At 44.3% G+C, this 26,764-nt stretch overlaps 1 protein-coding gene across 1 annotated transcript in view; it reads right to left on the bottom strand.

Annotated features, from left to right (window-relative positions):
- Positions 1-236: 236 nt before the first annotated feature.
- necab1 (N-terminal EF-hand calcium binding protein 1) overlaps positions 237-26,764 on the bottom strand; it is a 388,139-nt gene continuing 361,611 nt past the window's right edge. Inside the window, exons 11-13 of the mRNA XM_070876240.1 lie at positions 6,268-6,345; positions 1,630-1,721; positions 237-265 (exon numbers count right to left, since the gene is read on the bottom strand). Coding sequence (XP_070732341.1) covers positions 237-265; positions 1,630-1,721; positions 6,268-6,345 — 199 coding nt within the window. The remainder of the gene's footprint in view (positions 266-1,629; positions 1,722-6,267; positions 6,346-26,764) is intronic.

Here is a 26,764-nt window from a genome sequence, read left to right as displayed (position 1 = left end):
ATATATCACTAATACATCTGCATGCTTGTGAATGATATAGTTGCCTAGTTTTTCTATTAGTCAATGATTTATTGACTAGAACACATTACTTCTAACATTTTTCAAATATTTGGATTACATAGTCATTTTAACATAGTTTGGTCTCAATAGAGTAATACAAGTTCAGCCATTTCTATAGACGTTTCACATAAAACTTCATTCTACACACATTTTCTGCAACAGTAGAAGTGAATTTTTCAGTTATTATTCAGAACCCACCATGAAGCTGTGAAAGAAATAGAGAAAACATTCACTGAGTGGCATTATAGGAATTCTCAAATATGTAAAACATATGTATCATGACTCATTTGACTGTTAAATGCATATATATATATGAGTACCACATGACCCTACTTGTGCATTTACCTTACCATAGTCACAATTGACTGAAGTACTTCTATTAAATCAAATATTTAAATGGAGACTGGCGTGACATTTAATACCTTAATTTGCATTTATTGTAAAATGTTAGTAGACTCAGTTGGTCCACCACTATACTATGCCATCTAAACTAATTTGCTGCTAAAATCAACATCTTGAATCTATGCTTACAAATGTTTATAACAAGTTAAATGGACAAAACAATCTGAGAGCATAGAAGTTTTGCTCGTTAATGGAGCAGAAATCCAGTGGATAAAGTATGGTGAGGCGGAAATCAGGGTGAACCCATTTCCTCTGGGTTTCTGCTTCTACGCTAAGAACATCCAACTAGGGGAGTGAGAAGGGAAATGTTTCTTCTGCTGGCCTCTACTCTATTCTGATGTCACTTTTGGATTGATTACTACTCAAATATATGGCCACCTGCATCAGAAGATTCCTTCAAATCTTCTGCCAGACCAGCCTGTGCCTCCACTCAATGGGATGGCAAGTCACCTTTCTGAAATCTCACCAGATTCACAGGGTGGGTGTCCCAGTAGTGCTGCTACAGACGTGGATGCCCGTGACTATGTGATTAAACAGATATTTAATCTGTTTATTCAGTGTTTTTGGCGATCATCTGCCAAAGTTACAGTGGATGATCAGGAACAACCTCCCCACACATACTAAAATTCAAGGTACGTGTGTGAAAAAAAGTCTTTGAACTTTACCTTTGTTCTTCTAGTAATAATCTTGATCAATACCTCCTTGTTACCAATTTGCCAATCAGCGGTAATAATCTTCTACTATTTGTTCTCAAAAACCTTTCATAATTGTGAAAACCTTCATTAGATTATCCCTTAACCTTCTCTGTTCCAATGAAAAAAGCCTACATTTTTGCTAGCCTTTCTTTATAACTATAACCTCAGATTCTTGATATTTTGGTGACTCTTCACTGTTACCCTTCCCATGGCTTTAATAACCTTCCTATAATGGGATGCCCAGAATTACACACAAATACACCAACAGTGGGCTAACAATGACTTGTACAAATGTTTGCTTCATCTTCCTTTACAATTACATATATACAGTAGTATGTACAATAAAGTAATGCTTAAATGTTTTCAGCAGTAAGGGGAAAAGCTATCAGAAAGCAACTTCTTACACATGAATGAAGGTAATATCAATCGGATTAGTAATGAGCAATGTGAAATTTTAAAATGTGCATCTTACCAGGTAAAAGCATTGTTGTTATTAGCTCTGGAGTATCCAAGAAATCCACATTGCTCCTCTGAAAAGTTTTGCTATAATTAGTCTGGATGTGGCTGTGTGGTGATTGACATATCAATCAGAGAAATATCAAAAATCAATCATCCATATTTTGTGATTACTGCACAAAAATTCCATTTTACACTGCTAGCATGAACAAACAATAATGCCTGAAATTGTTAAATATGCAAGTATGGCCAATCTATTCTTCATCATTTTATAAAAAGGCATTGATAGTGGGTCATCATCATAGGCAGTCCCTCGGAATCAAGGAAAACTTGCTTCCACTCTTAACATGAGTTCTTAGGTGGCTGTACAGTCCAATATGAGAACCACAGTCTCTGTTACAGGTGGGACAGACAGTGGTTGAAGGAAAGGGTGGGCGGGGAGTCTGGTTTGCCGCAAGCTCCTTCCGCTGCCTGCGCTTGATTTCTGCATGCTCTCGGAGACGAGACTCGAGGTGCTCAGCGCCCTCCCAGATGCACTTCCTCCATTTGGAGCGGCCTTTGGCCAGGCACTCCCAGGTGTCAGTGGGGATGTCACTTTGAGGGTGTCCTTGTAACATTTCTTCTGCCTACCTTCGGCTTGTTTGCCGTGGATGAGTTCCGAGTAGAACGCTTGCTTTGGGAAACTAAAGAACCTATTTCTAATTTGCCTCATTTTAAAAAAAAAGGAAATACAAAATGCTCCACCTGAATGTTATTTGAAAGAACTGAATATCTCCTACCTGTTAATCAATATTTTAGTTTTACCAGAGGTAAATTTGTTGATGGGGGTTCTTGGATGGTTAGCAGTTTGGGAAATGGGGAAATGCCTGCTCCTCCTGGACCCACAAAGAAAATAAATTAATTTACTGAAGGGGCCTCTTCTCCTGCTGATCCTCCTCCCGCTTGCTGCAGCCTTTTAGGTAAGCTGCTGCTTTCCTGCGCAGGCCAACATTAAAATGCATATTTCAGGAAAGATTTGGGACCAGATCTACATATTTCAAGGAGAACCCCGTCGGCTTCGAATGGAAGTCCTTGGCTGTTACTATTTAAATTGCAGTCTGCAGGAGGTCAGCGGGTAAGTCTCCTACTCCATTTTAACTGGCCCCCGCTGGGTTTCTATCAGGTGGGTGGAGTTTAAAGTTTTGAGATGTAACATTTGCTACAAGGTTGTTTAGAGGCCATGATGGCTCTAAGTGTGCTATCGATGCAATCCTCCATTTTAGTGAGTTCTACTACCTGGTAAAAGTGCTGTGTCCTCTCATACCGTTGCCCCCTTTCCATGAGGAAACTGACAAAAATGTTGCCCCTGGAAAATAAAGCTTCTGTGAACTATTAGGATCCACTGGCTTAAATATTCTCTGGCTTAAATGTTCAATTGTTGAAAAGACTTCACAACTGGGATGGCTGTCCAAATGTGAGATCTTGTTCACAAGTAAAATTCCAGTAGGTGGCATAACTTTGCCACAGGCTCCCTTGTGAAGCAGAAACAGCAAAGGTGGGTCTTCTGAAATATGGCCAAGTAGGTGTGCAATGGTCTGAAAACATTCCTGAGACAAATCCAACTGGGCACCAGACCTCTGAGGTGCAAGCGCACCTGCTTTTTTTCTCTCTACCTGAACTCCTGTCTCTCCTCTGAACTTATGACAGCCATTAGCAAGACCAAATGGAATACCCATACTCAATAGTGTGGTTAGAGCTGAGGTTAACAGCTGATAGCATTAACAGTGCTGTACATAGAAGTCTATGCAAATCCTAAGTACTATTTCAAGTTGAACCAAGACTCCAGGATAGGGGGACATGAGTACAAACTGGTAAAAAGCATGTTCAGAACTTATGTCAGGAAGCACTTCAAAGAAAAAGTAACTAATATCTGCATTGGCCTTCCAGATTGGAAAGTGAAGGCAAATACACAGGTGTCATTCAAGAAGAGTTTGGATGCTATTATGAGCTGTGGGTTCTATGGAGGAATAAGCTAGATGTGCTGAAGTGCTGAATTGACCTACATCAGCTGCAATAACCTTTATGATCTTTACAATACTACACTTCAATTTTTTACTTCTTTAAATTTTATAACCAGGATTGTCTCAACTAAAGCCATGTTTCTATGAAAGCTCCACTCTCGAGCATACTGGTTTGAACTCATGCATAAAACTCTGTTTATGTTCAGTGCTGGTTCAATTGAGATTGAACCCCTTCTGTTCCAATTGGTGACAATAATGACTGCAGATATACTTCGCCGGAGACTTGCTCAGGCATACATATTGGTTAGGAAATTCCTCCGCCGGCATTACTTTGGGGGAACTGTGTCGGAAACCCCGTTTACTATAACAACAGCAACTTGCATTTATATAGCACCATTAATGGAGGAAAATGTCCTAAGATGCTTCCTGGGACACAAAGTTGGACACCAAGCCAAATAAGGAGATATCAGGACAGATTGGTCAAAGGGGTAGATTTTAAGGAGTATTTTAAAGGAGGAGAGAGAGGCAGAAAGGTTTAGGGAGGGAATTTCAGAGCTTGGGGCCTAGGCAGCTGAAAGCACAGCCGCCAATGGTGCAGCGATTAAAATCGGGGAAGCACAAGAGATCTCTGAGGGATGCCGGTGTGGAGGAGGTTACAGAGATAGGATGGGGCAAGGCCACGGAAGTATTTGAAAACAAAAATGAGAATTTAAAAATTGAGATGTTGGTGGACCAGGAGTCACTGTAGGTCAGCGAGCACATGGGTGATGGGTGAATGAGACTTGGTGCAGGCAGCAGAGTTTTGGATGTGATCAAGATTATGGAGGGTGGAAAGTGGAAATCGGCCAGGAGAGCATTGGAATAGTCAAGTCTTGAGGTAACAATGGTGGCACACAAAAGGTTGTTACATAAAATTAGGGCTGATGGGATTTGGGATAATATTTTAGCATGGATTGAGGATTGTTTAACGGGCAGAAAGCAGAGAGTAGGAATAAACAGTTCATTTTCAGGATGGCATGGTGTAATTAGTGGAGTGTCGCAAGGATCTGTGCTTGACCTCCAGCTATTTACAATCTATATCAATGACTTAGATGAATATCCCCAGTGTAATGTATCCAAGTTTGCGCACAATACAAAGCTAGGTGGGAAAGTAAGCTGTGAGGAGGACACAAAGATGTACACTTAAAGTGCTGTAACCTACAGGGCTATGGACCAAGAACTGGAAAGATAGCTCTTGGTCAGCCAGTATGGACACGATGGGCCGAAATGGCTTCCTTCTGTGCTGTAAATTTCTATGATTCTATGAAAGAAGATGCAAAGGGATATAAACCGGTTACGTGATTGGGCAAGAAGGTGGCGAATTGTGTATAATGTAGGGGAGTGTGAAATTATCCATTTTAGTAAGAAGAATGGAAAAGGAGAATATTTTTTAAAAGGTAAGATTAGTAAATATTGGTATTCAGAGGAATTTGGATATCCTTGTACACATCACAGAAAGTTAACTTGCAGGTTTTGCAAGCAATTAGAAAGGCAAACGATATATTAGCTTTTATTGCAAGGAAATTGGTATATAAGAGTAAGGAAGTCTTGTTGCAATTATATAGGGCTTTGATGAGATGACACCTGGAATACCGGGTACAGATTTGGTCTCTGGAAGGATATACTTGCCTTAGAGGGAGTGCAACAATGGTTCACTAAATTGATTCCTGGGATGACAGGGCTGTCCTATGAGGAAAGATTGGGTACAATGGGCCTATATTCTCTGGAGTTTAGAAGATTAAAATGTATATAATTTTTAGAAGGCTTGACAGGGTAGATGCTGCGATGCTGTTTCCCCTGGAAGTCAAGTCAAGAATTAGGGGTCATAGTCTCAGGATAAGGGGGTCAGCCAATTAGGATTGTAATGAGAAAAAATGTCTTCATTCACAGGGTTGCAAATCTTTGGAATTCTCTACCCCATGTGAATGCTCATTCAATGAGTATATTCAAGACTGAGATCGATAGATTTTCGGGCACGAACGGAATCAAGGAATATGAGGATAAGGCGGATAAATGGAGCTGATGTAGTTCAGCCATGAACTTATTGAATGGTGGAGCAGGCTCGAAGGGCCGAATGGCCTATACCTGCTCCTATTTCTTATATTCTTAAAGGCATGAATGAGAGTTTCAGCAGCAGATGAGCTGAGACGGGCGGATTTGGATGATGTTACAGAAGTGAAAATAGGCGCTCTTAGTGATAGAGCAGATACGTGGTCTGAAGCTCATCTTGGGGTCAAATACGAAACCAAGGTTGCGAACGGTCTGGTTCAACCTCAAGGAGACAGCGAGAGTTTACATGCATAAGCAGGAGTTCCACCACAGTACCAGCAAAGTAATGATGGCGGTACGGGAACAGCTCCAAGGAATTTCCCAGCCATTGTATTTCATTGGCATCACCATGATGCACACCCTTTTAAATATCCTTTCCTTTATATCTGTAATATATAAGATTTATTGGTTTGTGGAAAAATATAGCAAGTGGGTTGGATCTATGTTACTCACTTGTCCCTGCTACTAAGCAGTGCAGCTAATGTTACTGAATTGTATATTTTTGTATTCCACCAAGTTTTATTATTCATCCAGTGCATCTCTAACAATACTGTCAAACGACTTACTTTTTCCAGAGATTGGTGTTTTCCCAGAATTCGTAAAGTATAAAACGGGATTCAGTTGAAAGTTTCTGCACAGAAACACTATGAAATAAATGAATGATTCCCAATAAATAAAAGCATGCTATATAAAATAGTAATTAATAAGAACATTATAAATCTATTATTGATGCACAGCTCATGTTAACATTGATATAGAGCACAGTTACATACTACATCTAAATAGGATTGTTATTCAAGTATAGTTTTGCGACTGGAAGGAATTTATTGTATGTTTTAAACAAGTTTTCATAGTGTCAACCATGGCTCAGTGGGTAGCACTCTCGCTTCTAAGAAGGTTGTGGGTTCAAGTACCACTCCAGAGACTTGAGCACAAAAATGTAGGCTGACACAGAGTGCTGCAGTATCAGAAGTGCTGTATTTTGGATGAGAAGTAAAAGATTCCATGGCACTATATCAAAGAAGAGCAAGCGAGTTATCCATGATGTACTGGCCAATAATTATCCCTCAACGAACATCGTTTAAAAAAAAAGTTATCTGGTTACTATCGCATTGCTGTTTGTGGGAGCTCACTGTGTTCAAATTGGCTGTTGCATTTCTTACATTGCTACAGTGACTACATTTCAAAAGTACTTCAGTGGCTGTAAAATGCTTTGGAATGTCCTAAGATGTGAATGGCACTATATAAATGCAAGTCTTTCTTTAACAAAATATGAGTATGTATCCTATTAACAAAATGCTATTGCAAAGGCAATAACTGATTCATATGAGATTACTTTGCCAGCCAGTAGTCTTGTGTTTTTACAAGATAACAATTGTATTAAAATGAAGTAATCTTATTTATTTTTGAAACAGCAAAACATGCAATACTGTTACACATGAAAAGAGTTTTACTTTAAAATAGAAAAATATGCACATTACAGATGGCAATATACCTGATACAGTGTTAGCTAATGAAAAGCACAGATTTCAAATCAAATATAGGTGATCAATGTTCCAAGGTGATTACAGCCAAATTAACCCAAATCATTAATTCCTGTTTGTGATTTAATGAATGTAACAACTTTGTTGGCTTCAACTTATCAGAAATACCCTCCTAGGTAGAGGTCCAATCCTTGGAGGCAAAGTGTGAGCTATATCTTTAGAATCAGTATCATAATAAATATTGGTGTCACTAGGGATCGTTTTTTATGAATGTCATTTCACTGGGAGCACACAATCATGTACCCAAAATGTTCCAACTGCTTATTTTAATAGATGGGGAATCATGGGACATGTGCCCACGACTTTCCAAAATGTGCTTCTATTGGGCATGGCTCCTCACCAAGAATGCAATTTTGTAAAATTGATCCTTAAAAGTGAATGAGAAAAAATCTCCACTGTCACCGACCGGGAGGATCCCAAACTCTGAAATAAAAACAGAAAATGCTGGAAATAATCAGCAGGTCAGACAGCATCTGTGAAGAGAGAAACATAGTTAACATTTCAAGTCGGTGACCTTTGTCAGAACAAGAAAAAGATAGAGATGTAACAGATTTTAAGCAAGTGCAGGGAGAGGGGGAGGGGAGGAAAGAACAAAAAGGATGGTCTGTGATAGGGTGGAAGGCAGGAGTGATTAAATAACAAAAGGCATGATTGTACAAAGCAAAAGGAGATGACAATGGGATAAGTAAAGGAACAAAAGATGATTTGAGAAGAGGTGTAAATGGAAATGGCAGAATCATCAACAGCTGCCATCTGAAAAAATTGGGGCAGAGGTTCTGGTCTGAAATTGTTGAACTCGATGTTGAGTCCAGAAGGCTGTAAGATGCCTAATCGAAAGATGAGGGGCTCAATTTTCCCCAGTTATCTGTGCCATTTTTTGGCGCGCGCCGTTTTTTTTGGCAGAAATGAAAATATCCAAGTTTCCCCAAAGTTTCTGCGCCAGCGTAACTCAGTTAGTTACGATTTTTTTAGGTTAGGATTTTTTTGCAGCATAGTGGGTGTAACCTGATGTCTGCGCCAGTTTTTCACATTTAAGCAAGTTTGGCCAATTTTTCCTAGGATGGCGTATGTGACCACTCCCAAAAAACCTTCTGGGCACTTAAGAAAAACCAGTGCACATTAAATAATCGGTGCAGAAAGACACCATTGTTTTTACGCTGTGATATATTCGCAGAGCACAAGCACACACAGCTGCTAACATGGCAGACAGCTCTATCAGAAGCTTCCGGAACATGCCTGGCTATGTTCACCATCAACTCTGTAGTTGCAGCACACAACACGTCCATATCCACAGTGTGGAGCCACAAACACTACAAGCCCACAGATACCACACTTCTCCCTCCCCAATGAAGAAGCCACTACAACAACATCATACACAACCCGCATGTCCACGCACAACACAGGATACAGACCTATTCCTTTCCATATCTACAAACTCAACTCAACCACTTGTTCTCTGTCTCGAAGAGGATACTCTCGATCTTGAACAGAACCTTCCAAACATGGCGCCAAATCCAAACTCCCTCAAGGCTCATCTTGAGGAATGTTTCCCTCCACAGAATCTCCCCGGCCCCCACCTGAACCCACTCTACCATCAGACTCCTCGTTTTCCTGACTCGGACCCAGACCCACACCCTGACCCTCTCCTGGACCTGCCCCCAGCAGGACATGCCACTGGTACATCAAAACTATCTGATGAGTCGGAAATAATTGAATCATTCCCACCTTCAACTCCCTCCACGTCCGCAGATAAAATATGATCAATATGAATAAACCCAACCTGTCCACCATCAAACATCCCGATCAAATATGTGCGAGGACCACACATCTCCACCACTCCCCCTAGCAACCACTCCACCCATCCATGTTGTTGGTTCCTCACTCCCACCCTCCGGTCTAACCCCACACCTCTCCCCCCAACCCCATCTCCACCATGACTCTTCCCCCCCGCCGCCCCCCCCTCCCCCACTGTCTGAACTGCATCTCTTCCACGGACTGTGCCAAACGCAGCCCCAACAACAAGAATCTAGTTCGTGACTGTCGCCCGAGAAACAACTCCGCTGGTGCTCCACCTGATATGTCCTTACTGTACACTATAAATGCACACGAGGCCCATACTTGAGAGAAGGACACTCTGTGACCAGTTACCTTTATTACCAAGACCTCAAGTGATGAAGGTGGGTGGAGCTTCCCCTTTTATACCTGAAAGTCCAGGTTAGGCGTGTCTCCCACAAGTTCACCCCATTGTGGTCAATGCTCTCAAGGTGTACAACTTAGGTCAGTTTATACATGGGTTACAATGATAGTTGAATACATGACACCACCAGTAGTTGTATGAGGAGCACTATGTTACGTAATCAAAAAATTTGCCAATTTGTGATCCAATGACAACTGTCGTTTCTTTGGATTTGGATCTAACATCTGTTTTATGAGGGCACGTTTTACAATTTGTACAGTGCGCTCTGCTGCACCATTCGAAGCAGGATGGTACGGTGGAACCTTGGTATGTTTCACACCATTTTTGCTCGTGAACTGTGCAAATTCTTCGGAATGAAATTGTGGTCCATTATCCGAAACAATTTCTTCTGGGAGGCTAAATGAAGAAAATAAACTTCGCAAAATGTCTAATGTTTTACTTGTTGTTATTTTCCACATTGGAAACACCTCAACCCACTTCGAATGGCTATCAATCACAATGAATAATTGTTGTCCTTCTAACGCAGCAAAGTCAATATGTAGCCTTTGCCACACCCTGTGAGGCCATTTCCATGGCTGTAATGGTACTGATAATGGTTGCTTGCTTACCGATTGACATGTCGTACACTGATTCACGATGTCCTCTATATCTTTATCAAGACCTGGCCACCATAAATAACTGCGTGCAAAATTCTTGGTCAAGCACATTCCCAGTTGCTGGTCATGGAGGTCTCCTCATAATTTGGATCTAAATTTATTTGGTATAACCACTCTTGTACCCCACATGATACAATCTTTATCGACTGATAATTCATTCCTATGAATGAAGAATGGATGAATATCTTTGTCTGTTATCTAGTTTGGCCATCCATTTGCAATATAATCATACACCTTTGACATTACTGGGTCATGTTTGGTTGCTCTACCAATCTCTTCAGTTGTGACTGGCAGATCATCAATGTATGAAAAATAAAACACTTCTTCCCTAGCGGGTGTAACTTGCGATGGGGAAGGCAATCTAGACTTTGCATCAGCATTACTGTGATCAGCTGATCGTCTGTATTCAATATCATATGAATATGCTGACAAAATCAAAGCCCATCTCTGCATTCGGGCTGCAGCTAAAGTTGGAACTGGGGACTTTGGATGGAGGATTGCTGTTACAGGCTTATGGTCCATAACGATGGTAAACTTACGACCATACAAGTATTTGTGAAACTTCTTGACCCTAAAAGTTAATGCCAAAGCTTCCCTTTCGATTTGCGCATAATTACTCTCACTGGCACTGAGAGTGCGTGAAGCAAAAGCAATTGGTCTCTCCTCCCCACTGCATGATACATGAGAGATCACTGCCCCAACTCCATATGGAGAGGCATCACATGCTAGCTTAATCTCCTTAGATATGTCATAGTGAACTAACATGGCACTCTCTACCAAATTGCTTTTACACTCTGTATTGCATTCTTTTGACCATTTCCAATGGACCTGTTTTTTCAATAGGTCATTCAGTGGATTTAATACTGTAGCCAAATTTGGTAGGAACTTCCCATAATAGTTCAAAAGATCCAAGAATGAACGAAGTTCAGTGATATTCCTGGGAATGGGTGCATTTCTAATGGCATCCAGCTTTCCCATGGTTGGATGTAACCCATCTTTGTCTACTCTGTACCCTAAGTACTCCACTGAGTTTTTAAATAACTCACACTTATGAGCAGACACTCGTACTCTGTGCTTCTTTAGCCGTTTGAGGACTTCATTCAATATGTTGTTATGAATTTGCCTATTTGGTGCTGAAATTAGTATGTCATCCAAATAACATACTACCCCTTCAATACCTTGCAAAATCTAGTTCATCACCCCTTGGAATATGGCAGGTGCGGAAGACACTTCAAATGGTAGCCTATTAAATTGATAGAGGCCTAGATGAGTATTTATAGTCAAACATGACTTGGACTCCTCATCTAGTTCAAGCTGTAAGTAGGCATTCGTAAGATCCAGTTTTGAGAAAATCTGACCACCTGTCAGTGTTGTGAACAAATCTTCTATATTCGGCAATGTATTGGGGACATTACCCTCTAGAACCTGGTTAACGGTTACTTTATAATCACCATGCAATCTTAGGATTTAGGTACAACAGGTGTAGCCCAATTACATCGATCTATCTTACAAATAATGTTCTCAGTCTCTAGTCTTTTTAGGTCTTGCTTAACTTTCTCCTTGAGTGCATATGGTACGGTATGTGGCTTGTAGTAAACCGATCTAGTGTCCTTCTGTACCCTGACACTCGCCTTGAAGCTTTGGATTGAACTGCCCGTTTCGCAAAACTCCTTTGGATACTTCTTAATAACATCATCCGTTGATGCAAATCTCATTTTCACACGGAAAATCTCACTCCAATCCAGCTTCATTGATTTCAACCAATTTCTTGTCCCAAAACGATAGCTTTCGGCAATTTCTAACGGTTTGGGGTTATAGTGCTGCTCCAGCTTCATTAAAATCTCTTTAAGTGTTGTATCCTTTGGCTCGGCCAGCACAAGCAGATTTATAAGTGTTTCATACAATGCCGGACCAGCTTCCGATAAGAAGATTGCTCTCTTTCGTTCCAATATCGCCTGATTCTGGACTGCATTCTCTGGAACTTCGATTATGTTATTTGCAGTGAAATACATTTCTAGCCGATCCATATACACTTTAAAACGTTCCCGGTCGTGTCTATATTCACCCAAATGTCCCATTACACCTGCGGGTGCTGCCATTTTAATTTCTAGCTGCTCACACAGTGTGCTGTATTTTAACTCAGATTTTGTAGCTTTTTCCAAAGACATAGAAGCTCTCAAAGTCTCTCTGTCGGCTGGCTGAATCCTTCACCAACAAAATTTCAGCTTTAAATCATCCGAAAAATCCCATCTTGCCGCCAAATACGATATATTCACAGAGCACAGCACACACAGCTTTCTAACATAGAAACATAGAAAATAGGTGCAGGATAAGGCCATTCGGCCCTTCTAGCCTGCACCGCCATTCAATGAGTTCATGGCTGAACATTCAACTTCAGTACCCCATTCCTGCTTTCTCGCCATACCCCTTGATCCCCCTAGTAGTAAGGACCTCATCTAACTCCTTTTTGAATATATTTAGTGAATTGGCCTCAACAACTTTCTGTGGTAGAGAATTCCACAGGTTCACCACTCTCTGGGTGAAGAAGTTCCTCCGCATCTCGGTCCTAAATGGCTTACCCCTTATCCTTAGACTGTGACCTCTGGTTCTGGACTTCCCCAACATTGGGAACATTCTTCCTGCATCTAACCTGTCTAACCCCATCAGAATTTTAAATGTTTCTATGAGGTCCCCTCTCATTCTTCTGAACTCCAGTGAATACAAGCCCAGTTGATCCAGTCTTTCTTGATAGGTCAGTCCCGCCATCCCGGGAATCAGTCTGGTGAACCTTCGCTGCACTCCCTCAATAGCAAGAATGTCCTTCCTCAGGTTAGGAGACCAAAACTGTACACAATACTCCAGGTGTGGCCTCACCAATGTACAACTGTAGCAACACCTCCCTGCCCCTGTACTCAAATCCCCTTGCTATGAAGGCCAACATGCCATTTGCTTTCTTAACCGCCTGCTGCACCTGCATGCCAACCTTCAATGACTGATGTACCATGACACCCAGGTCTCTTTGCACCTCCCCTTTTCCTAATCTGTCACCATTCAGATAATAGTCTGTCTCTCTGTTTTTACCACCAAAGTGGATAACCTCACATTTATCCACATTATACTTCATCTGCCATGCATTTGCCCACTCACCTAACCTATCCAAGTCGCTCTGCAGCCTCACAGCATCCTCCTCGCAGCTCACACTGCCACCCAACTTAGTGTCATCCGCAAATTTGGAGATTCTACATTTAATCCCCTCATCTAAATCATTAATGTACAGTGTAAACAGCTGGGGCCCCAGCACAGAACCTTGCGGTACCCCACTAGTCACTGCCTGCCATTCTGAAAAGTACCCATTTACTCCTACTCTTTGCTTTCTGTCTGACAACCAGTTCTCAATCCATGTCAGCACACAACCCCCAATCCCATGTGCTCTAACTTTGCACATCAATCTCTTGTGTGGGACCTTGTCGAACGCCTTCTGAAAGTCCAAATATACCACATCAACTGGTTCTCCCTTATCCACTCTACTGGAAACATCCTCAAAAAATTCCAGAAGATTTGTCAAGCATGATTTCCCTTTCACAAATCCATGCTGACTTGGACCTATCATGTCACCTCTTTCCAAATGCGCTGCTATGACATCTTTAATAATTGATTCCATCATTTTACCCACTACCGATGTCAGGCTGACCGGTCTAACATGGCAGGCAGCTCTGTCGGAAGCTTCCAGAACATGCCTGGCTATGTTCACCATCAACTCTGTAGTTGCAGCACACAACACGTCCACATCAACAATGTGGAGCCACAAGCACCACAAGCCCACAGCATACGCAAAGTTTTGGAGGTAGTCAAGAAGACAAAAGGGTAGAAATCCCAGCCTCCCGGGCCTGTACGAAGTTTCTATGGACCCAGGAATACATCGGAAAGGCTGGTTTTCAGCGTGCAATGCACATGCGCTGAAAATCGGCTTATCCGATCTGTCAAACTGGAGCTTGACAGATGATCCGCAGATCGGGAGCAAGGACATTTGCATGGAGAAGATTGCAGTATTTATGCATATCTTGCCTAGCAAATGTCCTCAAAACTCTTGCGCCTGATAAAAGAGTTTTAAAAGACACTTGAAACATAAAAAATAAAATTTAAAAAACACATTTTTAAAAACCCTGCCAGAATTAAAACTTTTTTTAAAAATCGGCAATTTTTTTTCTTTAAAAAACATTTCTAAAAACTTGAATTTCATTAGTGTATTTATGTGAGGTGTTTTTTAAAAATGTTTTATGTAGTAAAACTCCTATTACCATGAATGAGAAAATACTCACTTGTGATTGTGCGTCGCAGTGCGTGCCTGGACACCCAGTCAGAAGAGGCTTCCGGACCGGGATCTCAAGCGGGCCCAGCAGCATCAGGTAAGTGCACATTTTCTATCCTGAAGTCAGTGGTTTGCCCACAGGAAGACCTCGACTGGAATTTCTAGGCCAATGAATGTGCATCATGAAGCTTAATTTTTTCAAAGTCAAAAGGGAGAAAATGGAAGTCTAATGCAGTTCTTTAATTTTAGATTTTTTTCAAAGTACCACCCCACCACCGAACGTCTCCTCACTGGGCTCGAGGGTCGGAGCGTCCGCCGGTGGAATCGCTCCCTCGCCCGGACATGGGCTCAGGGCTTGGCTTCAAAAGAGCCCGGCGGGGGGGAGGGGGGCTAGTGGGGAGGGGTGGAAGCCGAACTGAAGGGATGAGAACTCTTAGGCTATACAGCAGATTCAAAAGAAGCCCAGGGGCGGTGGGGTGGACACCGAGCCCCTATATCCGGGCAAGGGAGCGATTCTGCCGGCTGACCCTCGAGCCCGGTGAGATGTTCGGTCGGTGGTGGGGTGGTACTTTGAAAAAAAATCTAAAATTAAAGAATTGCATTAGACTTCGTTGCCCCAAATGTCTTCATTGAATGCCTAGCTTCCCATTCTAAGCAAGCCTATTCCGAGATGTATAGGAACAGAAAAGGCTTCTACTCTGTGAATGTGCAGCTCGTGTGTGACAACATGCATCACATCATGTCAGTTGCTGCGAGATACCCTGGGAGCACGCATGATGCGTTCATCCTACGTGAGTGCCCTAAATCTGCCATGTTTCAGCAGCAGCCAGAAGGGCAGAGCTGGCTGCTTGGAGACAAAGGGTACGGCCTCGCTAGCTGGCTCATGACGCCCCTATGCGTAATCTGGGACGGAAGCTGACCCGGAATACAACATGTCGCACATTGCGATGTGCAGCATAATAAAGGACCATTGGCATCTTGAAACAGCGTTTCCAATACCTGGACCATTCCGGAGGCTACTTGCAATACTCCCCTGAGATTGTTGGTCAGTTCATTGTTGTGTGCTGCATGCTGCATAACTTAGCCATCATGAGGCAGCAGCAGCTGATAGTAGAAGACACTCCTAAGGTGAGAGTGGCTGATGATGAGGAGAAGGATGCAGATGACGAGGACGAGGAGACGGATGAGGAACCATGCAACTACCTGAATCCGAAGTACGACGGTGGAGGAGAGTGGGCCTTCGTGCCCCTTTAACGATTGCTTGAGCCTTGCGTGAACACTTTGCTGCCTGAAGGCTTAATGACAACTACTCTAAATGGACCATGTTTATTGTTTGGACCTGTTCCGTAATGTGTTAATGGAACAAATAATGGAAATGATTCTTCTTCAGTTCAAAAAGTTGTGTTAATAATGGAAAAAATAATGGAAATGATTCCGTTATAATTTAAAATATATTTTAATCAAAAGTTTAACACTTGTTTGTACTTAACTTTAATAAAAATATTCTTGTATCTAACATTAAAGTTTTCACTTACAAACTTTTAAACTTGTAAATTTACATAACTTACAAAAAAACTTTTAATTTGAGAACAGTAACAACAATAATAACAACAGCAGCAAAGAAAGGTTGCACCCATCTCTCCTCCACCTTATTCTAAGACCGCCCACTGCACTTGGTCTTGGTGACTTCACCCCTGCCTGCAGGCGGTGGCGCAGCGCTTCTCGGGTTGGTACCAAGCTTATTCTTTGGAGCATCTCGGGTAATGCACACTTCTTGATGGGGGTTGTGGGCAGACGGTAATGTGGAAGGCCCGGGCCTTTTCAGAAGCTAGTTTGGGAATTGGAGTGTGTCATGTTTGTAACTACAATGTAACACCACTGTATTACTGTATACACTCAACTTAGATGCACACCTTGACCACAGGGGGTGAACTTGTGGGAGACACTCGTTACCTGATCACACAGGTATATATAAAGGGAGGTCCCACGCAGGGTCATCACTTAAAGAGTTAAGGTCACAGAGTGGCCTTGTCCCTGGAATGTGCCTCATGTGGTTTCATGCTGTAGAGTAAGGACTTTACATTGGCGACGAGAAGCGGGAATTCACGACCCACGAGAATGGCCACCGGTAGCACAGAGGAACGGTACTGTGTTGGGGAAGACTGGGACGATTTTGTCGAGAGGCTTCAGCAAAGCTTCGTAACTAAAGACTGGCTAGGGGATGTAGTGGCCGACAAATGACAGGCTTATCTCCTGACCAGCTGCGGGCCAAAGACATATGCGCTCATGAAGGACTTACTGGCACCCGAAAAGCCGTCGGACAAAACCTTTGAAGAGCTTAGCAAGTTAATTGGGGAGCACCTCAAACCAGCGAGCAGCATACACATGGCTCGACACAGATTCTACACCCACCAACATCATGAAGGACAGAACATACCGGACTTTGTAGCGGACCTCCGGTTTTTGGCCAGCCTCTAAGTTCACAGACGCCTGCAGGGGGGAGATGCTAAGGGACTTCTTCATCGAGGGTATCGGTCATGCGGGAATTTTTCGCAAGTTAATTGAGACCAAGGACTTGACCTTGGAAGCGGCAGCGTTGTTAGCTCAAACTTTCATGGCGGGGGAGGAAGAGACGAAAATGATTTACACGCGCATTTCTGCCTCGAACATGGCGATGGATCAGGGAGTCAACATTGTAAATGCTACACAGAGCCCTGTAGGCAGGCAGGGGCAGTCCGACATTTACCAGGCAGCAATAGATCCCAGAGCAGGATCTCAACAGAGACAATGGCAGGCTGAACGGATGTTCACGCCATCACAGTGGACAATGCGGCCCGGGATGGGGCCATTGACACCCACTAATAAGGTAGTTAAGAGCAGTCAAAGGGATAGTCAGTGCGGAATTCCTGGCCATAGTCCCTTTGTCCCCAACAATGGAAACTTTAACTCATGCTAGAGGTGTGGGGGAAAACACTCAGCCAGATATTGCAGATTCCAACATTTTGTCTACAGAACCATTTAGCTTGAATGTGTAGAAAACCTGCAACCAGACTGATATATGAGACAGAGGGACCAGAAGAGGGTTCTGTGAGGCAAATCAATGGACGCCGAGGTTCAGCGGGTCCATGTGGCGAATATTCACAGTTCATACACCAGCACGCCGCCAATGATGATGAGGGTTTTGTTGAACGGTATCCCAGTACGCATGGAGCTGGACACTGGGGCCAGCCAGTCACTCATGGGCATTCAGCAATTTGAGAAGCTATGGCCACTCAAAGCCAGTAGATCCAAATTAGAACATATTGAGACACAATTACGGACTTACACCAAGGAGATCATTCCGGTGCTAGGCAGTGCAATGATGGCTGTCACATACAATGGGCTAGTGAACCGGCTGCCACTCTGGATTGCCCCGGGCAATGGTCCTGCTCTGTTGGGGAGGAGCTGGTTAGCTGAGATGAACTGGAAATGGGGGGATGTTCATGCAATGTCCTCGGTGGAGTGAAGTTCGTGCTCACAAGTCCTACAACAATTCGAGTCACTATTTCAACCGGGCATCGGGACTTTCAAAGGCACTAAAGTAAGGATACACATCACCCCGGATGCCAGGTCAGTGCACCACAAAGCCAGAGCGGTGCCTTATGTGATGCGGGAAAAAATTGAGAGTGAATTGGACCGGCTGTTGCGAGAGGGCATCATCTCGCCTTTTGAATTCAGCAATTGGGCGAGCACCATCGTTTCAGTTCTAAAAGCGGATGGCTCTGTCAAGATCTGTGGTGACTACAAGGCCACCATCAATCGGGTATCCCTACAAGACCAATACCCGCTCCCAAGACCGGAGGATCTTTTCGCCACGCTGGCAGGCGGCAAGCTGTTCACCAAGTTGGACCTCACTTCAGCCTATATGACCCAGGAACTGGCCGACGAATCCAAACTACTGACCACCATCACCATGCACAAGGGACTGTTTGCGTATAACAGTGCCCGTTTGACATTCGATTAGCGGCCGCGATTTTTCAACGTAACATGGAAAAGCCTGCTTAAATCCATTCCTGGAACGATCGTATTCCAGGACGACATCCTCATCACGGGTCGAGATACCGAGGAACACCTCCACAACCTGGAGGAGGTGCCACGCCGACTGGACCGGGTAGGCCTGCGACTCTAAATGAGTGTGTTTTTAGCTCCTGAGGTTGAGTTTTTGGGCAGGAGGGTTGCTGCAGATGGGATTCGGCCCACCGAATCCAAAACAGAGGTGATTCGACGAGCACCCAGGCCCTGCAACACATCGGAGCTGCGTTCATTCCTGGGACTGTTGAACTATTTCGGGAACTTTCTGTTGACCCTGTAAACGTTTAGTTCTGACTTGTGATGCATCGTCCTATGGGGTTGGGTGTGTGTTGTAGAAGGGTAATGCTGAGGGTCAGCTACAACCTGTGACTTATGCCTCCAGGTCGCTCTCTCAAGCAGAACGGGGATATGGCATGGTCAAGAAGGAAGCGCTTGTATGTGTCTATGGTGTAAAAAAAATGCATCAGTACCTCTGCAGAGGAAGTTTGAATTAGAGACGGACCACAAGCCACTCACATCCCTGTTGTCAGACAGCAAGGCTGTCAATGCCAACGCATCAGCTCGCATACAGCGGTGGGCCCTCACGCTAGCTGCTTATGACTACTCCATCCGGCACCAGCCCGGCACTGAAAACTGTGCTGACGCGCTCAGCAGGCTCCCACTGGCCATCATCGAGGGGGCAGCTGAGCAAAGCGCTGAGATGATCATAGCTATCGATGCCTTTGACAGTCCAGGCTCCCCCATCACAGCCCGCCAGATCAAAATCTCGACAAACAGAGATCCCCTCCTATCCTTGATTAAGAAATGTGTCCTGACTGCGGATTGGGCGCCCGCACACGGAGCATGCCCTGAGGAGGTCAGACCGTTCCACAGGCGGATGGATGAGCTCTCCTTCCAAGCCGATTGCCTACTATGGGCCAGCTGGGTAATCATGCTCCAGAAGAGCAGGGAGGCATTTATCAGGGAACTCCACAGCGAGCACTCAGGCATTGTGATGATGAAGGCCATTGCCCGGTCACACGTTTGGTAGCCTGGAATTGATTCAGACCTGGAACACTGTGTTCGCAGGTGCACAAACTGTGTCCAGCTGGGTAATGCCCCCAGGGAGGCCCCGCTCAGCCCGTGGCCCTGGCCCACCAAGCCATGGTCACGCATTCACGTTGACTACGCAGGCCCGTTGATGGGGAAGATGTTCCTCATTGTAGTAGATGCGTACTCAAAATTGATCGAGTGCATCATCCTGAATTCATGCACGTCATCCACCACCGTGGAAATCCTACATGCGAACTTTGCAACCCATGGCTTGCCGGACATCCTGGTTAATGACAATGGCCCGTGTTTCACGAACTATGAATTCCGGGAGTTCATGTCGGGCAATGGCATCAACCACGTCAGGACTGCGCCGTTCAAGCTAGCCTCCAATGGCCAAGCGGAACGGGCAGTCCAAATCATTAAGCAAGATATGCTCAGGATTCAAGGACCCTCCCTACAATGCCGCCTATCGCGCCTCCTGCTGGTCTATAGATCCCGCCCGCACTCGCTCACGGGGGTCCCGCCCGCAGAGCTACTCATGAAACGGACACTCAAAACTCGGTCCTGACCGACATAATTGAGGGCAAGCGCAAGTCACAAAATGAATACCCTGACCGAAATTCAAGGGGGAGATGTATAGAAATAAATGATCCTGTATTTGTTCTCAATCATGCCATGGGGCCCAAATGGCTTGAAGGTACTATAATTGGCAAAGAGGGGAATAGGATCATCGTGGTAAAACTCAACAATGGCCAGATATGCCGTAAGCATCTGGACGAAGTAAAAAAAAAGTTCAGCATGGACACGGAGGAACCTGAAGAAGACCATGAGATGGAGCTCACACTACCGCTAGCGAACATGCAACAAGAGCAATCGGAAGAATGCACAGTCCCTGAGGTCAGCCCGGACAGGCCGGAATCACCACAGGTGACAGACACTCACCAGCGTCCAACAACCAGAGCCCCAACTGTGGTGCTCCACGAGGGAGCGTAGACCACCTGAAAGACTGAACTTGTGATCCCAGTAAGACTTTGGGGGGGGGGGGGGGGAGGTAATGTCATGTTTGTAACTACAATGTAACACCACTGTATTACTGTATACACTCAAGTTAGATGCACACCTTGACCACAGGGGGTGAACTTGTGGGATATACTTCTTACCTTACTGTTGAGGGGGATAACTCATCAGGGGAGGGAAGCAGCAGCCAAGTTCATGGCACCATGGCTGGCTCTGCTGCACAGGAGGGCAGGATAAAGAGTTGGAGAGCGATAGTGATAGGGGATTCAATTGAAAGGGGAATAGATAGGCGTTTCTGCGGTCACAACCGAGACTTCAGGGTGGTATGTTGCCTCCCTGGTGCAAGGGTCAAGGATGTCTCGGAGCGGGTGCAGGACATTCTGAAAAGGGAGGGTGAACAGCCAGTTGTCATGGTGCACATTGGTACCAATGATATAGGTAAAAAAAGAGATGAGGTCCTACGAGACGAACTTAAGAAGCTAGGAGCTAAATTAAAAAGTAGGACCTCAAAAGTAGTAATCTCGGGATTGCTACCAGTGCCACGTGCTAGTCAGAGTAGGAATCGCAGGATAGCTCAGATGAATACGTGGGTTGAGCAGCAGTGGTGCAGCAGGGAGGGATTCAAATTCCTGGGGCATTGGAACCGGTTCTGGGGGAGGTGGGACCAGTACAAACCGGACGGTCTGCACCTGGGCAGGGCTGGAACCAATGCCCTAGGGGGAGTGTTTGCTAGTTCTGTTGGGGAGGAGTTAAACTAATATGGCAGGGGGATGGGAACCAATGCAGGGAGATAGAGGGAAACAAAATGGAGACAGAAGCAAAAGACAGAAAGGAAATGAGTAAAAGTGGATGGCAGAGAAACCCAAGGCAAAAAACAAAAAGGGCCACTGTACAGCAAAATTCTAAAAGGTCAAAGTGTAATAAAAAGGCAAGCATGAAAGCTCGGTGCCTCAATGCTAGCAGTATCCGGAACCCAGGAGAGGGCTCTGAGCTAGTTAGAGTGGGTGAGAGCTCAGATGAACAGGACCCCAAGAAAGAATGCAAAAGGCAGGAGGTAACAGAGCAGAGTAGTACTGGGGTAAGTGTAAACCACAAAGTGATAGGAAAGGACAATATATATGAATATAAAGGGGCTGCAGGAGGGGTCAAAACTAAAAATCATGGTTTAAAAACTAGTATTAAAACACTCTACTAAACGCACGCAGCATTCAAAATAAAGTAAATGAGTTGTCGGCACAAATCATTACAAATGGGTATGATTTGGTGGCCATTACAGAAACTTGGTTGCAGGTTGGCCAAGACTGGGAATTAAACATACAGGGGTATCTGACAATTCGGAAAGATAGACAAGAAGGGAAAGGAGGTGGGGTAGCTCTGTTAATAAAGGATGATATCAGGGCAGTTGTGAGAGATGATATTGCCTCTAATGAACAAAATGTTGAATCATTGTGGGTGGAGATTAGAGATAGTAAGGGGAAAAAGTCACTGGTGGGCATAGTTTATAGGCCCCCAAATAATAACTTCATGATGGGGCGGACAATAATCAAGGGAATAATGGAGGCATGTGAAAAAGGAACGGCAGTAATCATGGGAGATTTTAACCTACATATCGATTGGTCAAATCAAATCGCACGGGGTAGCCTTGAGGAGGAATTTATAGAATGCATACGCGATTGTTTCTTCGAACAGTATGTTACAGAACCTACAAGGGAGCAAGCTATCTTCGATCTGGTCCTGTGTAATGAGACAGGAATAATAAACGATCTCCTAGTAAAAGATCCTCTCGGAATGAGTGATCACAGTATGGTTGAATTTGTAATACAGATTGAGGATGAGGAAGTAGTGTCTCAAACGAGCGTACTATGCTTAAACAAAGGGGACTACAGTGGGATGAGGGCAGAGTTGGCTAAAGTAGACTGGAAACGCAGACTAAACGGTGGCACAATTGAGGAACAGTGGAGGACTTTTAAGGAGCTCTTTCATAGTGCTCAACAAAAATATATTCCAGTGAAAAAGAAGGGCGGTAAGAGAAGGGATAACCAGCCATGAATAAACAAGGAAATAAAGGAGAGTATCAAATTAAAAACCAATGCGTATAAGGTGGCCAAGGTTAGTGGGAAACTAGAAGATTGGGAAAATTTTAAGCAACAGCAAAGAATGACTAAGAAAGCAATAAAGAAAGGAAAGATAGATTACGAAAGTAAACTTGCGCAAAACATAAAAACAGATAGTAAAAGCTTTTACTGATAAATAAAGAGAGTGACTAAAGTAAATGTTGGTCCCTTAGAAGATGAGAAAGGGGATTTAATAATGGGTAATGTGGAAGTGGCTGAGACCTTAAACAATTATTTTGCTTCGGTCTTCACAGTGGAAGACACAAAAACCATGCCAAAAATTGCTAGTCACGGGAATGTGGGAAGGGAGGACCTTGAGATAATCACTATCACTAGGGGGGTAGTGCTGGACAGGCTAAAGGGACTCAAGGTAGACAAGTCCCCTGGTCCTGATGAAATGCATCCCAGGGTATTAAAAGAGATAGCAGCAGTTATAGCAGATGCATTAGTTATAATCTACCAAAATTCTCTGGACGCTGGGGAGGTACCAGTGGATTGGAAAGCAGCTAATGTAACGCCTCTGTTTAAAAAAGGGGGCAGACAAAAGGCATGTAACGATAGGCCAGTTAGTTTAACATCTGTAGTGGGGAAAATGCTTGAAGCTATCATTAAGGAAGAAATAGCTGGACATCTAGATAGGAATAGTGCAATCAAGCAGACGCAACATGGATTCATGAAGGGGAAATCATGTTTAACTAATTTACTGGAATTCTTTGAGGATATAACGAGCATGGTGGATAGAGGTGTACCGATGGATGAGGTGTATTTAGATTTCCAAAAGGCATTTGATAAGGTGTCACACAAAAGGTTGCTGAAGAAGATAAAGGTACGTGGAGTCAGAGGAAATGTATTAGCATGGATCGAGCATTGGCTGGCTAACAGAAAGCAGAGAGTCGGGATAAATGGGTCCTTATCAGGTTGGAAATCGGTGGTTAGTGGTGTGCCACAGGGATCGGTGCTGGGACCACAACTGTTTACAATATACATAGATGCCCTGGAAGAGGGGACAGAGTGTAGTGTAACAAAATTTGCAGATGACACAAAGATTAGTGGGAAAGCGGGTTGTGTAGAGGTAATAGAGAGGCTGCAAAGAGATTTAGATAGGTTAAGCGAATGGGCTAAGGTTTGGCAGATGGAATACAATGTCGGAAAATGTGAGGTCATCCATCTTGGGAAAAAAAACAGTAAAAGGGAATATTATTTGAATGGGGAAAAATTACAACATGCTGCGGTGCAGAGGGACCTCGGGGTCCCAAAAAGTTAGTTTGCAGGTGCAGCAGGTAATCAGGAAAGCGAATGGACTGTTGACCTTCATTGCAAGAGGGATGGAGTACAAAAGCAGGGAGGTCCTGCTGCAACTGTACAGGGTATTGGTGAGGCCACACCTGGAGTACTGCATGCAGTTTTGGTCACCTTACTTAAGGAAAGATATACTCGCTTTGGAGGGGGTACAGAGACGATTCACTCGGCTGATTCCGGAGATGAGGGGGTTACCTTATGATGATAGATTGAGTAGACTGGGTCTTTACTCGTTGGAGTTCAGAAGGATGAGGGGTGATCTTATAGAAACATTTAAAATAATGAAAGGGATAGACAAGATAGAGGCAGAGAGGTTGTTTCCACTGGTCGGGGAGACTAGAACTAGGGGCACAGCCTCAAAATATGGGGGAGCCAATTTAAAACCAGTTGAGAAGGAATTTTTTCTCCCAGAGGGTTGTGAATCTGTGGAATTCTCTGCCCAAGGAAGCAGTTGAGGCTAGCTCATTGACTGTATTCAAATCACAGATTGATAGATTTTTAACCAATAAGGGAATTAAGGGTTATGGGGAGCAGGCGGGTAAGTGTAGCTGAGACCACGGCCAGATCAGCCATGATCTTGTTGAATAGCGGAGCAGGCTCGAGGGGCTAGATGGCCTACTCCTGTTCCTAATTCTTATGCTCTTATGTTCTTATGATCACACAGGTATATAAAGGGAGATCCCACGCAGGGGATCGTGTAATAAAGAGTTAAGGTCACTGTGTGGCCTTGTCCCTGGAATGTGCCTTGTGTGGTTTCATGCTCTAGAGTAAGGTCTTTACAGAATGGAAGTGGCAGTTGATTCTGTCAATGGCCGCGGGGTCTGGGCGTGTTCCCTTATTGCATCAGCTAACTCCAACATTCCCTCCCTCATGTGCCTTGACAGTGTCTCAACTGCCTACAACATTCCCTCCCTTATGTTCACCAACAGTGTATCAGCTACCTGCAACATTTTCTCCCTCGTGCCCGGACAGTGTTCCCATTTCTCGTGAGAGTGTTGTTACTTCTCCCGATAGTCCCGATACCTCATCCCCCACTCCACTGATGGTGTCCAGGAATGATCGCATAATGTCTGTGCTCTCCACACTAATTGCCAACATCTGAACCACATCTGTTAGATCCTGTACCTCAGGAGAGCGCTTTTGAGCTCTCCTTCCCCTCCTCACCCTGGGTGTGGCTCGCTGCATCCTACTGGGACCTGCAGTCTCAGACTGTGAGAAACCATGGAATGTACCAACATTCGTACCACGCAGGAAAGGGACTGGCACCTTCAATGAGCGGCACCTGCACCTCCCCCAGCGTAATTACAACAATGGGGGCTTCATCCTCACCCTCCCCCTCATCCCCATGCACTTGGTCTGGAAGGTCGGATTGGAAGATGTTCTCCTCTTCAGGCTCGTCTGCCTCTGAATCTTCTTCTGCATTGGCTTCAGCCTCGTTGGGATTGGCCTCAAGTTCTGCAAAATATAACAGAACAACGAGCAAAGGATGGGGCAGGGTAACATGAGTAGGCAGACACAGCGCAGGTGGCAGGCTCATTTGAAAGACCACGATGAATGATAGCACATTGCATCAACCGAAGCGTAGCTGACGGCGACATCCCCATGACTAGCCCGTGCAGTACTTTGCTTTTAGCAAAGCCAGAATGTGGAACATAAGAACATAAGAAATAGGAGCCATACGGCCCCTCGAGCCTGCTCCATTTAATACGATCATGGTTGATCCAATCATGGACTCAGGTCCACTTCCCTGCCCGCTCCCCATAACGCCTTATTTCCTCATTGGTTAAGAAACTGACTATCTCTGTCTTAAATTTATTCAATGACCCAGCTTCCACAGCTCTCTGAGGCAGCGAATTCCACAGATTTACAACTCTCAGAGAAGAAATTCCTCTTCATCTCTGTTTTAAATGGGCGGCCCCTTATTCTAAGATTATGCCCCCTAGTTCTAGTCTCTCCTATCAGTGGAAACATCCTCTCTGCATCCAGCTTGTCAAGCCTCCTCATAACCTTATATGTTTTGATCAGATCACCTCTTATTCTCAATGAGTAGAGGCCCAACCTACTCAACCTTTCCTCATAAGTCAATCCCCTCATCTCCGGAATCATCCTAGTGAACCTTCTCTGAATTGCCTTCAAAGCAAATATATCCTTTCGTAAATATGGAAATCAAAACTGCATGCAGTATTCCAGGTGTGGCCTCTCCAATACCCTGTATAACTGTAGCAAGATTTTCCTGCTTTTATACTCCATCCCCTTTGCAATAAAGGCCAAGATTCCATTGGCCTTCCTGATCACTTGCTGTACCTGCATACTAACCTTGGAATTTGCAGGACTTGCCCTCTCCCTCGAGTGTGGGCCCAACTTGTGCAGTGGTGGTTGTTTTTCTTCAGGCAGGACACATCAAAGCAGCGACCCTGTTTTCTAAGTGTGTCAGTGGTGCTGATTTGCCAGGCCTCCTTTCAAGGTCTTTCTCTTTTGTTTTGTGCCACCTTCCTCTGCAAAGATGAAAATATAACTTTTAGAGAGGGTGCCTTTCTGCTGGGTGGGACATACAGATGGTCAAATTTACAATTGTAATTCCAGTGAATAAATGACTATTACTTACACTAACTACTTGACCAAGGTCCTGCCACTTCTTTTTGCACTGGCCTCCAGATCTCGGGGTGGTCACCATTGCACAGTAATGTTCTGCAAGTTGGTTCCAGCGTCTCTTCATTTATTTTGGGAAACTTTTATGTACCTCTGCTGGTGTCCAGCTTGTGCCATCTGGCCTCAATTGCAGTAACCAATGCCTCCACTTCATCCTCTGAGAAATTCTTGGTCC

The sequence above is a fragment of the Pristiophorus japonicus genome, chromosome 1, assembly GCF_044704955.1.
Source record: "Pristiophorus japonicus isolate sPriJap1 chromosome 1, sPriJap1.hap1, whole genome shotgun sequence".
In the NCBI taxonomy this organism is placed as follows: domain Eukaryota; kingdom Metazoa; phylum Chordata; class Chondrichthyes; family Pristiophoridae; genus Pristiophorus; species Pristiophorus japonicus.
Note: the sequence above shows the minus strand (reverse complement) of the source record. Positions and strands in the feature narration are given on the sequence as shown.